Raw genomic sequence first — 17,449 nt, 5'->3', positions numbered from 1 at the left:
AAGTGATAAAGTTGTCACAGATTTGAATATACTGCAATGTTTAAACTGAACAGATCAGTCACCATTTGAGTATCCTTGCCTTATCGAGATATCAGTATTAACCATGACTTTTTTCAAACCTCATACTAAGATTCTTATGACCACCAGTCAATTTTCTCGTTAAGCCCTGCGTGAATACTGTTCGTTAGAAAAATCATCTATTGTTCTTTTTTCAGTAGTGTCCTTTTGTCTTTGTTGCTGTCTATACCTGTTTTTTGTTTGTAAAGGATGGTCCTTCTTAAGTCATCCAGGGTGTGACTTGACTCTATACAGTGGTCTACTAGTGGTGCATTTCGCTTTCTGTTTCTAATGCAGCTCCTGTGCTCACCAATCCGGAGTTTTATTTTCCTGTCGGTTTTGCCCACGTAGATTTTTTTGCAGGGGGACCAAATTGCATAGATGACCATATTAGAGTTGCAATTTGTGAATGTTTTTTGTTGCCATCGTGTTGTGAGTCTGATGTCCACTGATGTACTTTTGAAGGTGAACGGACAGCAAGTACACTGACCACATGGAGAGTGGCCTGCTAAATCTTAAAAACCCCATTGTGGTAGTGTTTTTTGTTTAGCCGGTTTCCGGCTCACATCGTTTCTTGTTATCTGGTCTTTCACATTCCGGCTTCTCTTGAATGCAATGATTGGTCTTGCAGTTGGTTGCTCACTTTTCTCCAAGAAGTCCCAGTTCTTACCAATGATTTTCTTGATCCCATTTGAGAGATGACTGTATGTATTGACAAACACTATTTGCTTCCGTTTTTCTTTTTGTTCCCTCTGTTCTTTATATTCCAAGAGGGCTCCTCGATTATTGTTATTCGCCCCTTTACAAGCGTCTCGAGTGACTTTCTGCGGATAACTTCTACTTGTGAGTTTGTCTTCCATTTTCTTTGCTTCCAACTGGTAATCTGTTTTCTTACTGCTGTTTCTTTTTAATCTTAAGAATTGTCCCAGTGGCAAGTTGTCCCGTACATGGCGGGGGTGGAAACTCGAGTAATGCAATAGAGAGTTTTTATCCATCGGTTTGTTGAATGGCTTGACATACAGTTTTTTAATCTCAGGATCGGCAGAGATGGTCATGTCTAGGAAATCGAGGGACTTTACACTGTGCTGGTGCGTGAACTGCAGGAATCTCTTTTGTATATTGATCCATTTAAAAAATAGGACCAGTTCTTGTTCACTGCCTGTCCAGATGATAAAGATATCATCTATATAGCGGGGCCACATTTTTATGTAGCTGACGAAAGTTGGCCACGCTGGGGCCCAAAGTTGCCCCCATCGCCGTCCCTTGTATCAGTTTGTAGAATTCACCATTGAAGTGGAAATAGCTTTCTACTAGAGCCATTTCAGCACACCATAGAATAAAAGACACAGGAGTGGTTTTGACGGTATTGTCTCGTAGCAGTTTTTCTCCAACATTTCCAGTGAGGCCGTCTAGAGATGCCTGTATATAAAGCGACTACATCCAAACCCACCAAGATCTCAGTTTGTGGGTCAAAGTCCATCCCTTCGAGCTCCGAGATGATTTGCGTGGTGTCAAGTACCTATGAGGCCATCTTTTTCATGAGCGGTTGGAGAAATTTGTCTGCAAATCGAGGGAGGGGTTCCAATACTGAATTTACCCCCGAAACAATTGGTCTCCCTGGTGGATTAACCATAGTTTTGTGGATTTTCGGGAGGATGTAAAATTGCGGAATCTGGTATTTATCTTTAGTCAGAAAATCAGCTTCTTTCCGGCTGATCCATCCTCTTTCTTCAGCTTTTGAGACTTTCAAGCCAATTATCCTAGACAATCGTAGTGTGGGATCCTCAATCAAAGGTTGGTTACATGTTAAATCCAATAATTGCCGATTGCACTCCCTTACGTAGTCTGCGTGGTTTAAGATTACTGTTGCACCTCCTTTGTAGGCCTTGCGTATTACAATTTCTTGATTGTTAGACAGGTTTTTCAAAGCTGTATTCTCCTTATGGCTGATGTTCTGGTAAGTTTTCTTCCCTTTTGCCTGTTGTTCTAGCTGGGCCACATCCTTAAATACCCTTTTCTGGAACACCAATGCTTCCGGGGTCTGGGCTGCTGGAGGCACACAGAACGTACATTTATTACAGAGACCCAAATCCGAAGTTTCTTGTTTGTATGCTTTATCCTCAAAAAATTGGTGTAAGTGAATTTTTCCTCATAAACTGGTTGAACTCCTGCCGGAACATTAAGGGGCTGTGTAAGTTGGTAGGGACAAAGCCCATCCCTTTTTTGTGCACCTGCACCTCTTCCCTTGTCGGTTGATAGCTGGAAAGGTTCACCACAAGGCCTGCATGCTCCTTGTTCCAGGTCCCAGGATTCCGGGCTTTTCTCTAAAAAATGTTGTTGGTCATTTGGTCTTCCTCCTTGGTTGCCTCCACTATTTCCGCTGTTGCCACTTCTACAGCCCCTGAAGTTGTTTCCCCTATTCGGGTTTTGTTGGTTAAATTTACTGCGATTCGTCGTGGGGTCCCCATATGAGCTGCCGTCGCTTGAGCTAAAGAAGATGTTCCTGAAAGACACCTTTTTTCTCCCTTGTCCTCCCCTGGGAAAAGCTCCATCTGTCGCCTCCTGAGATTAGTAGTTTTCTTGTGTGTATGGGAAGACTTTATCATGACTAAAGTTGGTAAGGTCTTTGTTGATCCTTCTCACTCGCTCTCTCAGCGTGTCATCTTTGAAGATGTTCATTTCTGCCAAGAGGTTGTCTAGGCTCTTTTTATAAAGATCTAGAGGCACTACTTTTTGTATTTCTTCCTCGAGTGTTTTGAGGTTGACTAGATTTTTCTCCGTCATTTCTGTGGCTGTGTCTATTATCAAAATTAACCAATCACAGCCGCACTTATTGGCGACATAGCTCCATTGTAGTATAAAGTTTGGATTGTCTAAGAAGAGCCTTGGCTCATTTCTACTACCAGGCCTTGGGGTAGCGTCCCTTTCCTCAAATATTCGAACATGATAGAGCCATGCAACTCTGTTCAGACCTCGTCATGCTTTTGCAAGTGTAGGGTGGCTGAGAAGAAATGGCGGGCATCATGTGAACCCTCTGACAAACTGGCCTGCCGCCTGCTCCAAAGGCAGTACCGACTCTCTGTCCACACGAAGAAGAGAGCTCACATCGAAGCCCGCTCCTCTGCGGCATCTAACAACTCAGCCAAACTCTTTAAAATCTGCAAGGAGCTGGCCAATCCTGCTGCAATCTCTACCTCTCCTGTTCCCTGCCATTCCCTCTGCATGGCCCTGGCTTCACATTTCATCTCTACAACCCAGGCCATCCTGTCCACTCTCTGTTGCTCTCCTTCTTCTACTTTTTCCTGTGGCCCCCTCACCTCCTCCCTTCTCTTCCTTTCCTTTGTTCCACCCAACAAGGTTTCTAGACAAGTCCGATCTATGAAAGTCTTGTCAAAATAGGTTCAAGGACCATATGGACACCCTCGCTCCAGCCTTGGCCGACTTCTGCAACCACTCTCTTTTGCCACTGGAGCCTTCCCTTCCCCCCTGCAGCACTCCCTTGTGCATACTCTTAAGAAACCCTCTGCTGGCCCGTCCTATCTGGCTAACCATCGCCTGATCTCTATTACTCCTTTTCTGGGCAAACTCTTGGAAAAGGTGGCCATCTTCCAGCTTAACCTTCACACTGAATCTGTTGATTGTCTCCATAACCATCAGTCTGGCTTGAGAGCAGCCAGAAGCACGGACACTGCTCTCTGAACATCTGTGAAGACCTGCTCTCAAACCTTGACACTAACCATCCTTCTGTCCTCATCTTCCTTGATCTATCTTCTGCTTTCGATGCAGTCAACCATGCCATCCTGCTGAACCGGCTCAGTGATAGTCTGGATATCACTGATCAGGCCCTCGCCTGGCTGACCTCCTTTCTCTCTGACCGACCCTCCCAGGTCTAACTTTGATCCTTCCTCTCCTCTATCTCTCTCTCTACCTGTGATGTTCCCCAGGGCTATAATCTTTCTCCTGGGCTGTACAGCTAATACCCGACACCTCTCGCCCACCGCATAGCTTATCTCTGTTCCAACTTTCAGTGCTATGCAGATGACACTCAGCTCGCTTTCAGTCTCCCCTTAGCCACCTCTTCCCTGCTCTCATCCCGGATTGTCTGTCTGCAATACAGGAGGTGTGTGCCACCAATGATCTCTGCCTTGATGCCAGTATGACAGAGGTCCTCTTCATCGGCTCAACAGCACCTTTCTTTCCTCTCACTCTCTGGCTGCCCACTCTGGGCCCTCTTCCTGCACCTACCAGTGAGGCTAAGAACCCCTGGGTCATCTTTGACTCCACACTCTCCTTCTCTCCTCACATCTCTGATGTCTCTAAGAAGTCAAACTACTAGCTGCACCTCCTCAGAGGTATTCTTCCCTTCCTCACTTTCCCCCCGAAGCCCACTGTCTCCAGAGCTCTGGTTCTCTCTAGGCTGAACTACTGCAGCAGCCTCTTTCTGAATCTACCTGCCTCTACTCTCCGTCCTCTACAATTCATCCAGTATAGGACTGCAACACTTGTCCTTGGCCTCAAACCCAGGATTCGTATCTCTCCAGCAATGAAATCCCTTCATTGGCTCCCAGTGGCAGCAAGGATCAAGTTCAAGACCCTCTGCATCGTCCACAAGGCTTTTTGTGGCCTGGGACGGCAATACCTCCAACTCTCTCGACCGAAATATCTTCCTATTCAAGCACTTCGCTCCTTCACCTCCAACTCCTTGAGGGTCAGTCGCTTCTCCAAGCAACGAGCTGGGGGCAGATCTCTTTCTTCGGCTGGTGCCTCCCTCTGGAACAGTCTCCCTGCCTCTCTGAAACTTTAACAGAACCATCTCCTCTTCCGGAAGCACCTCAAGACCTTCCTCTTTGCTTCTGCCTCATCTCTTCCTCTCCCCTGCTGATCTCCTGTCTGTAACTTACACGCACTGGTCACCTGGCAACGCTCTGAATTCGGGCCCAGGGCCATGCCTGTCCAACTCCAAACCTGCACTGCCTCTTGGCAATCCCTGCGCTTGTGTTCTGTATCTGTAACCCTACAGTCCCCTCTCCTGCACTTATTAGACACTTGTTGTCTGCACTTCTAACACTTATACTTGCCACCCTTTGACTGCACTACTTGTTGTTTCCTGTTTCCTTGTGCTGCACTTGTCCATCCTCTACCTCCCTCCCCCCGGCACGTCTCGCATCACCACCCGCCCCTACAATTGCGCGATTTGAATGTCACTAGGCCTAGTAAGATTGCTGTTTTTGTCCTCCCTCGGTTTCCCCTCCCTTGATTTGTCGCAACATGAAACACCTGTGTATTGACGCGTTCTAAATGCCATATCATATCATATATTGGGCTTGACATAGGCAATTTGGGTAATCACTACCAAACATGGGGAGCAGGGGACACCCCTGCAACCCTTGCTCCCCATGTTTGGTAGTGATTACCCAAATTGATCGCTTCCAAACGATCGAATGGTACTGTCCAAATTCAGCCAGATTTACCATACAGTCAGTTAGAAACGATCAATTTGGGTACTACCATAAAAGAACATCTTATAAGATCATTTTGACTTAAAATAAACACACATTCCAAAGAGCATTCGAAATTAAGTATATGTTGCCAAAACATACCATTGAACAGGTGTATAATCTTCTTATCATGAGGCAGTAGACATAAAAGGGAATAAAATGTAAATAAAGGGTTACTTATTCTAAACTGAAATTAAGTTATGCTATGTTTTACAAAGCTTTCATATTGCACCAAATCACCACGGCAGTGGTTTCAGAGCACCAGGACCTGTCTGGAGGATGCCGTATTTTGCGCCCACCCAAGGGGTATTCAGACCGTAGTGTTCAGAGCAATATGAAAATGGAGGGGGGTGGGGGGGAAGCAAAACATGTTTGTAATCACTGTACTGCTGTACAGAATAGAAGATTACTAACTCTGAAAATGCCAAACAGCTCTATAATTTGGCTGAACATTGTAAACCACAAAAACCTGCAATTAAATGAAACTGAAGTATGATACCCGTTAAGGGGCAAGCTGCTCATTGTCATATTTACTTTAGGGACTCTGTAGAATGAGAATCCCTGTAACTGAACAGCGATGCTCTATTAAGCACCCCAGGCCTCTGGCTCCAATATAATTGGGGGCGTACAGCGGACCATTCACTTGCAGCCTTATTCTAAATGAGAGAAACGTAGAGAAACAGCGAGGAAAAGGTAATTAAGTGCCTTTCTCTGCATCCAATCCATTCTAGTTCGGCACGGTATTCCTACGCTGTGTGGGGAATCCAAAAGCCGGTCCAAGGGATCAGTATTCTGATCCATGCAGAGCGGCTTGATTTCAGCAGAAGAGCAGCTATTTTACAATTTTGTAGGGCACAAATGGCTGACTAAACAATATATATAAAGTCAAAAATTGTCTGTGGGTTTGTAGTGGAATTTGTAGGTTTGTGTCTTGGTGAAGCGTTGTTCTTTCATCAATCTGCACCAAATTTTGCAGAGTTACCTATTAGGACCCTCTGGACAATACTGGCTACATGACATTTGGACACCCCACCCAGTTTCCAGGATTTCAGCACAAGTCAAAATGTGTTTTTGGGTTTGTGGCCTGCTGGCCAAATCGTTAACCATGTTCACTTGGAGGGAAACAAAAAATGTATGAGAGGCGAATAAACCTGAGAGGCGAAGGTGAAGGCAGGTAGCATTTAGAGAAGTATCCAAATCATTGCTGCATCAGGTGAAATTACTTTTGAAGAGGATATTTGCGAGATGGTGCCTGCTGATGATGCCGTAAACCATGTTCACCGGGAAGGGAAACAAAAAATGTTATTTGTCAACCAGTCCCGATACATGTAACAAAACTTGAGGTCCCAATGGGACCTCAAAAAACCATGTTTCAAGGCCCAAGGATGCACGGTTTCTGAGATATATGCACCGCAATGAACTGCACCACGCCAGGGTGAGGCAGAACAGTGACGGACAGACAGGATGATTCATTTTCAACAATTGATGAGTGTTATGTCTGTTTACTGAACCCGTTTGGAGTACGGGTACTTCTAGTGTTTCATAAAATTGCTTCACTGCACCAGGAGCTGTGGTGTATTTCATAGTGTAGTGTGACCAGAGATCCCACTTTGTCCCCCAGTCCTGAAGGTCTTTCATTTGAAAATCTGCCCCGGTGTAGGAAGAGGGTTGGGTGCCCAAATGCACAATGCTGCATCCAGTGTATATATCTTCATGTACGTGCCTGTGCTGAGGGAGGGGGACATTGGAGGTCAGGGCAGAGCACAATCTCTGACAGGCCAGAAGATATGGATTCCAAAACTAGTTTGGCAGCAAATCAACTTCTAGCTTAATTGTTATACAACCAACAACTCAAACAGTTTAATGATTTTATAATGTCAGAGAAACCAAACTGACACATCAATTTGCGGTGATGGCAAACAAAGGCATTCCTTTCATTGGCTTGCAAATCAAGGAAAACAGCATCCTGTGTCTAACGGGACACACCTAACTGGACTAGCCCGCCCTGCCCTTCAGAACCCTTACCTTTATAGAACACCGGTCCCCTGATTTGGGAAGAATCGAGAAAATCACTGTTTCTGGCATATTTATCTCATCCTTTATTCCTTTACTCATCATTTACATGCAGTTTTTTTAAGTGTATTTTTTTTAAAGGGATCTACTCTAACAACAGTGACACTTAAAGCCAGGTCCCAGCATCTCTGGGGGAGCTTGAACCACCAACCTTTCAGTTACTATCCCTATGTACTAACCAATTGTGCCACAGAGACAGCATGGGAATCAGTTTCATAGCCAGGCCTGGCATAGCATTTGCACACTGCGAAGGGCACTCAGCCAATCAGATGGCTGGAAACACGGGCGGGAGCACACAGTGTACTGGCTGGGTTTCCCCAGCCACCCGAGACCCTTCCCCGGGTGCTGCCAGCTTGATCGTGGGAAGGCAACAGGGAGCCTGTCTTTGTTCTCTTCTCACACCCCCATTTAACCATCACCACCTCCCCCAAGATTTCCTGCATCCTTCTCCCAACTCCTCCCCACTTATCTGCTCGATTGGAACTTTCTGCTCCAGTCCCGGCGCTCCCTCACAGTCCTCGGCACCCACCATGGCAATAGAAAAGGGAATTCTACTTTCTATGGTAGGGACTTCTACTTTCTATGGTGGGGCTGTCTTATTTGGTTTTTTACATGGGAGATTGGGCTCATGCAATACACGCAGAGCCTGTCTCTCATGAAAAAGAAAAAAATATTTGCTCCCTGGATGGTGCCCCAGGCTGTGAATAGCAATGTCCCCCTTGTCGGGACCGGAGCCCTCGCCGAGGTCCTAGCTTTGCTCTGGCCTTTCGAGGCTGAGGCTTGCGGCCCATTACCAGCCCTGTACACCAGCCAACGTGGGTGTGATAGCCATAATCAAATCAAAAGCTCCTTTGTGTTTAGAATGGCAGAGTCCCAGCTACATCCTCACAGTTTATATCGAGGGCAAAAGCCTGGATTCCCATCTCACGCAACATTTTTGCCCTCTTGAAGTGGCATCCAGACAGCCAATGTCAAATTTTAGACCTATATATATGTTGGTGGCCTATCCTAGGATTTTATAAATAACCCATTACAATTATTTAGTCATTCTGATCACCTTACCTAGTGTTCTCTCGGTGTAGCAAGATTACAAATCAAAGATTGCACATGAACATCTCCAGGGCCATCTTAAGCACTTTTGGGGCCCTGGGCACAGACATTCTTGGGGGCGCCCCTCCACCAAACCAAAGGAATTAAGTGATCAAGAATATCCCCGTTGCCCCCCCCCCGCCGCGATCTCCACCCATAGGTTGATATGCTGCCTCACAGCATTACAAATAAGCATGTTTACTCCCTTTAAGTCCCCTTACCCTCTCCATTCTTGCTCTAATCAGAACTATAAGCAACTACCATTTGAAGGCCAACATTATCAGTCTACGAAGAGGTTACTTCTGTTCTAGCATAGATACAGGAGACTTTTTATCAGTAGTATCCAGGAAGGTATGCAGCCTGTAGTATTAATGCAGGATTGTCAAAGGTACATGTGACCCAGAATAGACAGAGAACTCCCATTTGCTGCCTCACAGAATGCAAATGTGCTCAAGCATGGATGGAGGAGACCAATTAGGAGGAAGGAGAAAGCTACACATACCATAGCATGGATAGTGGATGCAGATTAGGCACTACCAAGAAGGTGTCTGTACCCAAACAGCCTGGGATTATAAGTGGGACATGGTTTTCAAATAGGGTTGTCATTAGAGATGAAAAGAATAAGTGCCTGTGGTATGCAATATTTCAATGTTCACTATCATAGTGGCGGCAACACTATAATCGGTGAAACCATGAGTGGGGCTGTTTTGAAGATCATCCCCTGAGAGGGAAATCACTCTGAAGGGCTGACAATTTTGAAAAGTTTAGTGGCTGTCAATGTCGAGAGGCTAGGTAATACAAGATGAAATTGGCTGCCCAGCATTAAACACACTAGTTAAGGGGTGAATCTGGGATTTGTGCCAACTCTGCAATTTCTGCATTTGAACACTTTAATTTCCAGGATTTACCATGAACTAAAATAATCACATTTTATAAAACTGACTTGGAAAGTAAACCAATCACGTTACCAAACATGACAATTTTTAAAAATAAAATATTGTAGGAAGGTGTAACACAGAATGATTCTAGCTTCATTCTCTCCATCATCAAGAGAGATACCAGCATACCAATCAGTGTGATTTAACAGATTTAATCTGGGTTTGTCTTTTGTATTTTAAAGCTTTACATACTTCCAAAAAATTAAGATCAGGGCATTAGCCTCTAAACATATGAACTGGTTGCATGGCCACAAAGCCAGTTTTGCATCAGCAAATTGAAAATTGGTCTACAGATTGACACATACAAGTGATCTCTTGGAAATTCTGGCACTTACATCTGGCCTATCTGGCTGAATGGAAATTTGAGTTACAGCCGAAGAAGCCGGGAAGGTTCATGTAAAAGCACTCTATTGGGACCAAAGCATTGCCAAATGTACATTTTCCTTTGTTAATTCGGGTGGACCCGTACCGAATATAGAAATAAGCGATATACTTGACATTCTGGAAAGATTAAAACCATCCAGGGCCCCTGGGCCGAATGGCCTAGCCAACATTGTATTGATGTCCAATCCTCAATTTTGGGCTAGTGTATTGCACAAAATGTATAATAAAATATGTACAACAGGAGTGCTTCTGAGTAGTTGGCTCAGCTCAATATTGATTCCGATACACAAATGTGGCTGCTGCACAGAGCCTAACACCTATAGATTACTAGCTATGCTAGATTCTAGCAGGAACATTTTTGCAATTATTCTGTTGTAATTATTCAATAAATGGGTTGGCGATAAACATCTGCTAGAATCTCAACAGCTAGGCTTTAGGAAGGGCTCTTGCTGGCCGCTGAGGTTTTGAGTAGGGATGATCATGACCTATTCATATACTTTGTCGATTATTCAACAGTATTTGATTGTGTCGACCGCCACATTCTGTGGTAAAAACTAGAAAGATGGGGCATTAATAAATACTTGCTGTATTTTGTCAGGGCTCTATATACTGATACAACGGTTCGCCTTTCACCTTTCTCAAGACAGAGACATCTCCTTCCCCATGATAGGGGTCTAAAACAGGGTTGCGTTCTTGTGCCCCTGTTGTTTAACCTCTAAGTGGCTGACATGGGGGAGAAAGTAAGTAGGGCACAGACTTTTCTGCCTCGTATTGGAGGGGTGGCGTCACCATGGATCACTTATGCGGACGTTAAGGTTCTACTTCACCGCACTCGTCTTTGTCTTCAATGAGCTATTGACAACCTTGACCAGTTTTCGGCAGAGAATCGATTGAAGATCAACCTTGCAAAGACCAAGGTTAGGCATATACGGAGTAAAGGTCAACGCACTGCTGGGTTTTGCTGGCATATTAAGAATATAAAGGTGGAGCAGGTTAAAACCTATGGGCTAACCTTCTTCGGTGCTCCTACATCCTCACAATACTATGTTAAAGCTAAGGCTATGCGCCGATGGCTGACATTGAGGGGGGATTTATCAGGAGGTTCGTTGGAGAGTCAGTAGAGGAACTTCTGGAAGTGTATACCAAAGCCATTGTACCATGTATAGTATATGATTTAGAAACTGTTCCTGAAAATCACGTGGATTAGTTGGACACATTAGAAGGAAAGATACTTTGGTTATTACTGAGCTCTCCTACGCCCGTTCCAGTGGCCGCACTGAGAATGGAACTAGGTATTTCCTCTTTATACATGATTAGGAAAATAACTTGTAGTAAGTTCCTTGTATGTTTTCCATGTCCAAAGAAGATGCACGTTATCGAATGTGCAATAAAGCACATTTGGAATGGCTTGATTCAGTACAAAATGATGTGGAGAATATTGGACTGCCCTTGATAGAGGCAGCAGACATTGGGCCTCATTTAGAGTCTGCCAGTGCGGAAACAACAGTGGGGTAAACCCGCCACCACTGTTGTTTCCGGACCAGCAGATTACGAGTTCTGCAGGCGGGAGGTGTGAATCCCGCCAGGTCTCACCTGGCGGGAGTAACGCCACCTGCCTGCAGACGGAAATGGAATCACCGGCTCCGCCATAGACGGAAACAGTGTTTCCATTGTCCCCATGCCCACGGAGTCCTATGGGACTCCATGGGAATGGGGATTTATGGAATTCCACCTCCGGAATTACCGGGTCACCAGGGTTGTAATGCCCCGGTAATTCCAGCAATCACGGAGGCTGTAGTTCATTCCAAGTCTGGCAGCAACCTGCCGGTTTTTCCAGCTCGGTTACCGCCGACTTGGAATGAGGCCCATTGGCTATACAAACTAAAACTCAAGTCACTGGGAGGGCACTAAGTAAGATCTATTGGCACATTAGAGAATAAAAGGCGTTATGCAGAGTATACATACAAAGCTTTAAATATCATAAGCCGTGCAGTTACCGGATTAAGGCATGCTCTCACACACCAAGACGCTTTATTATGTACCTGCAACTAAATATCTTGCTGGTATTAGCTCACACAGGCACTTGGCAGAACATACCACAAGAAAAAAGATTGTGTCGCTTGTGTGCCAAGCATATAGAATCTAGCAGGCACATTTTGACGGCATGCAAGAAGGTATCTAATATTTACATTAAAGGTTACGACAGTTTTTGCACAGGACCAAGCAGCATTGCAAAAGTTCAGTTTTGGTCTATGATTGTGGCGGCAGAGTCGCTTGTGATTACTGCAGCAGCAATACATGTTTGGGAGCGTATACAAGACAGGCTATTAGTGTATACCTCCAAAATGTAATAATGTAATCTGTATATGCTCCCATTAGTGTATGAAAATTTGAATTTGTTGTATATGTGCTGATGGATAAGGATTTTAAAAGTTATGTCTTTATGTATACATTTTAAATTATTGTTTTAATTTTTTTTTATTATTACTTGAGTTTAATCAAAAAATAAATGATTTTTACAAGAATCTTTTGTAGATCAAGTATTCGTGTTAAAAACGAGTTCCATTCGGTCTCTCCATCAGGCTAAGTCAATTCCCAGTTTATTTGTGTGATTAGTTTTCGAGCGGTAGATTATTCATCAGAGGATGTTGGGGTAATCATTTTTAACGCTAGGTATATTAGTTTGACCGTTGCTATAGTCCATCTTGTGGTCCCTCCTGATAGCAATCTGTTCCATAGAGAGTCTTCATCAACCATTACAGCGTCTATGAGTAGGGGCTGCAGGTAGATACAATCGGTTTTGTCTTTGGGCACAATATCACTAGGTGTCTTAGTGTTTCTGGCTGCTCTGAGTTTTTGCATAAGCGGCCGCCGTTTTCTGCCAATGGGGTTCTAATTGCCAGACTTTCATGTGTCAATAGCAGGTTTAGTCTTGTTTTCATAAATATGTTCCGGAGCAGTTTATTCGGGAATTTGGCACAGTAATTTTGGGGCACTTTAACTTTGTTAAATGTTGGGGGGAAGTGGGCCAGCAGTTAGTCTGTTCTTGCTTTATCAATTGTGTCGATCCAGTCCTTTTGTTCCATTTTTCTTTTGACTCTTTGAGGGTTATTTTTCAGATCTTCTTCCGAGCAAGCCACCTGTCTCAATAATTCTTTTTGCCGAGCAACCCATATGTTTCGTGCCTTGCATTTTTCACTTTTGACTTCTTCAGCAATGATGTTGTAAATAGGCAGGGTGTCGGCTACTAGTATTTTTCTGTAAAGTTGCATTGCACTTTGCGCCACTGATGCTGTCAAGGATAGGAGGCCCAATTCTCGTCGGATTGCTGCCATTTGTGTTGACTTGGGTAAGCCCAACACGGCTTTCCACACCTGGCCTTCCAGTTTGTTCCATATAGACAAGGGCATGTTTAGTGTTGCATCCATTCCGTAGATAAGCAACGGAACAACTTTTGCTTTATAAAATTGAATAGATGGAAGGAGCGAAAATCTTCCGAATTGGTTGTCGACCGATCTGGTCTGTGCTGTCAGCCTCTTCGTTTTTTCCCAGAGCATGTCTTGCATCGTGCTTTCTCTGGCTGAACCATCAATTATCACTCCTAGATATAGGTAGTTGGTTACAATTTCGATTTTTGTTTTATCAAGGAACCAGTTATGGTTTTTGGGTACCATCATTTTTGATTTTTCCATAACGAGGATTTTCGTTTTCGTTTTGTTCATTTCAAGATTGTTTTCTTCAATATATCTTGACAGATTGGTTAATTTTCGTTGCAGGCCAATTTGGGTTTGATCTATTAAGATTACGTCATCTGCATTCAGCAGTGTTGGGATAGATGTCTTTCCTATTTTGGGGGGAATGCCCTTATTTTTGATTGTTGTTTTAATCAATTTGTAATCGTGCGATTATATGAAAGAAAAAGTCTTCATTGTATTACCCATATGCATTAAATAAAATAAAAATAGCATCAAATGGCCTTTGTCCTCAAGGACATTGCACAAAGTAACATCACATTACTTTTGGCCCATACTACACCACAGGAAGTGATGAAGTTAGTTGTGCTGTCGTAATGTGCTAAGTGCAACCTCAAATACACAAATAGTGCCATGTTATATCATGTTAAGCCTCAAATGCCAGACAGTCATTATATATAAAATACAGTCTCACGTGCCCATGGGCTTCTATCATATGGCAATTGTAACCTTATGTGGCTAGGCACGACCTTCAAACCCCACCATCAATAGAACATGCAAGGTAAAGGTGGGCAGGTAAGCATGTGGAATTTCATATAGGTGGATTTGGAGTGGTGTTGTGGGTGACAGTGGTGAATTTTAGGGGTAAATGATTCCTCTTTTTTAAAGTGTAAGCCAAACAAATCACTCCTAGGTTATCTAATCTGTGTTAAAGTGATTTACCCAGTATCTAAGAATGTGGCCAAGTGGAGAAGTTGTCTTTTACCCCAGGTATCCTTGTTTCACAATCTCCAGTTTAGCCGGTAGATCAGATTTCATCCCAGCACATCTTTAATTTTTTACCTACCTATGATTTCTGCATTATAGTCTCAAGACGAGAACCAGTTGTCAGTATTTGAGTTCATCTTTCTGCAGAGCATGGGTTTGCTTGCATGTCCTGTGGTAGCCCTGGTGTGGTGCTCATAATGTATCTACCCCACTTTAAAAAGGTTAATAAAGCGGATTTGTAAAGCATCAAATCATTGCCAGGTTCAACACCTGCAATCCCTAATTAACGTGTTTATCCACTCGGTCAATTTCATGCGTTCTGTGAACACACTAAAGTCTCTAGCTTTGCCCTTGCTTACTTACAGCAATTATTGCCCTTTTTCTGCCCCAGGCCTTACTTCTTTCATATGTGAGGTGTGGTCATGTTGAAAGACCTGGAGTGGAGAAAGTTGAAAGAGTGAGTTAAATGACACCACCCATGTTTACATATTTTTTGACACCATTATTTTAAACTTGGTTTGGAAGGCAGAGTGCCGAGACAGAAGGGGGTATGCATTTCCAGCTCCCCTTCCCACTATTCCTACTAAACCACCTGGTTTCAAGGGTATCCGGTTAAATTCTCAAACATATTTTCGAAATATCATTTTGTCGAAAACAATTTACCAAAATTTTTATTTTCAAATGTATTATTTTTTATTCTATTTTTTTTTGTTTCGTAAGTTAAAAAAGTGTCAAAAAAGGGGAGTTGGGGGGGAACCCCCCCCATTTCAAAAATAAAATAAAAAAACATTCGAAAAAAAAAAATCTGCAATTTTGTGCCGACAAAATAGCATTTCGAAAATATGGCATTCGAAAATGTCACTATAAACCTGTTTCAAGCCACCATGAGATTTTCATACTGGCATAAAATGAATATGGAATTTGCCTGCTTTTAGCACCTGTTAAAAGCAGATAGCGTCGATACGAACCCATTGTAAATGGTGTCTGCCAAGCGCAAATGACAGTCGGCATTTACACTGAAAAATGGAGAATAAAAGCAAGGCATCCAAGTTTTTTCGCTAGTTTAACACTTTGGTTTTCCACTGTGCAAATGTGCAAAATTGAAAGGCAGGGACGCAACCGCAGGTAAGTGCCAACGTTGGTGATCTCCTCCATGCCTTCCTACTTTCTATAAATTAACCCCAACATGTTTTGTCTTTGCCTCAATTACTGGTAGATTGATATTTTCACTCCCTTCCATTTCTGTTCAAAGAGGCATTGCTAAAGCCAATAGGTTGTGGCTATCACGTCAATTACAGATTCAAATGACAACATACCATAAAGGACAGTATTAACATGTGCGCCAATACAAGGAATACCAATAATCAAAAAAGTTGAGCAAAACAAACATCGTTCTGTCAAGCATGGAGATCTGGGGCTCCTTCAATGACAGCAAAAGGCAACCATTTGAAACTAAGGAACACACAGAATGCTCACCTTTCAGCAAATCTCAATGCCAGAAAAAATCAACAGGCAAGTACAGTGTCACATCAATAAGGCATATGTGCATGTATACAGGTTTACCATCTAGCACTGTACATATCAACAGTCTTTTCGCCACTGTTTGTAACTAAATCAGCACCTGAGAGCCTAAACATGAAGATATTGTGTAGAATCGGCAAGCAGGTTATCGAAAAGCTAGGCCCTTGCACGGGTATGCACATGCTGTGTTTTAGCATGTGTTGTTGGTCACACAAAAATGATGTCCTTGCACTGTTAAACGGTATTGCTTTCTCCATTTAGTGCACTTACAGGGTTTTCTTCTTTCTTTCTTCCGCAGAGTCCATGACGTACTGTGGGCAGAAGGTTTGCTATGTGGTTTACCCCCAGCAGGAGGCGCCAACAGAAGAGTTCATATCTTACATAAATTCAGGAGTTTCAGAAAATGAAAAGTCACTAAAGAAAAAATAAAATATTATAGTAGTAGATTTTTGTTTACATGTTGATTTTTTGGCAAAAACCTTTTTGTAAAAAATGTTTTTTTAGCACTATGGTGGAGAAATACATAAAGCAAGATGTGGCTCCATTATGCAGAACCTGTCTTCATGAGCATCAATGTGTTCTTGGTTTTTCCTAAAAATAAAAACCAGAAACTAGTTCTTTATTACTCCAACCTTTCAGACAGATGTTTCATTGTAGCTACCAATTAAGAGGTGGCAAAGGAGGAGAGCGGTTGCTTCATAGGATTGTAGTTGATGATACTAGGCCTGCCACTTTCACCAATATTGCTGCCAGGTTCGAGCCACAGACACCGGCATGCAGCATGCATGGCCCTGGAGCAAATTCGCAAGAGAGGAGTGCAACATCCTTACGACCTTCCAACCTTGTGATGGTCAAGGGCAAAATGCAGCTTTTTAACCATGCGACTTCAACAGCATGACCAGGCAGGGAGGCAGGGCAAGGTGCAAGAAACAGTGAAAGCAGTCTTAGAGTCACACAGGCAAATATTGCAGGAATAGCATGGGCAAAGCAGTGCAAGGAATACGTTACTTACCGGTAACTCCTGTTCTCCAGCATTGGTATCTTTCATGGATTCACACGCTCTTGAATATTACCAGTCGTCAGGCTGGGAATCCTCAGTAACATTAAACCAGTTTACCTTTATATATTTCTAAACTGCTTGTCACTTTCCTTCTCTATTAGTCATTTTGGGCCATACTGCCCACAGTCAATTAGACTAGTTCCCTGAGCTCCACCCCTGGTAGTCATCTTCAGATTTGGTAGCGCACGTATTGTGGCAGTAAGAACCAAGAATCACCAGAGCAGTGTAGGAGGGAGGGTTGCATGTGAATCCATGAAAGACACCAGTACTGGAGAAAAGGAGTTATAGGTAAGTAACTTATTCCTTCTCCATCTTTCATTGATTCACATTGAACAAAGTCCTTTTCGGTAGCATATCATGCAGTGGATG

At 43.4% G+C, this 17,449-nt stretch overlaps 1 protein-coding gene across 1 annotated transcript in view; it reads left to right on the top strand.

Moving 5' to 3' along the window:
* The window catches only part of SLC7A10 (solute carrier family 7 member 10), a 748,564-nt gene extending 731,930 nt beyond the window's left edge, over window positions 1–16,634 (top strand). Inside the window, exon 11 of the mRNA XM_069639254.1 lies at window positions 16,319–16,634. Coding sequence (XP_069495355.1) covers window positions 16,319–16,449 — 131 coding nt within the window. The 3' untranslated portion in view covers window positions 16,450–16,634. The remainder of the gene's footprint in view (window positions 1–16,318) is intronic.
* Window positions 16,635–17,449: the final 815 nt, after the last annotated feature.

This window comes from Ambystoma mexicanum, chromosome 1q, assembly GCF_040938575.1.
Source record: "Ambystoma mexicanum isolate Mex_15411 chromosome 1q, UKY_AmexF1_1, whole genome shotgun sequence".
Classification (NCBI taxonomy): domain Eukaryota; kingdom Metazoa; phylum Chordata; class Amphibia; order Caudata; family Ambystomatidae; genus Ambystoma; species Ambystoma mexicanum.
This window is presented reverse-complemented; position numbering and strand designations above follow the sequence as displayed.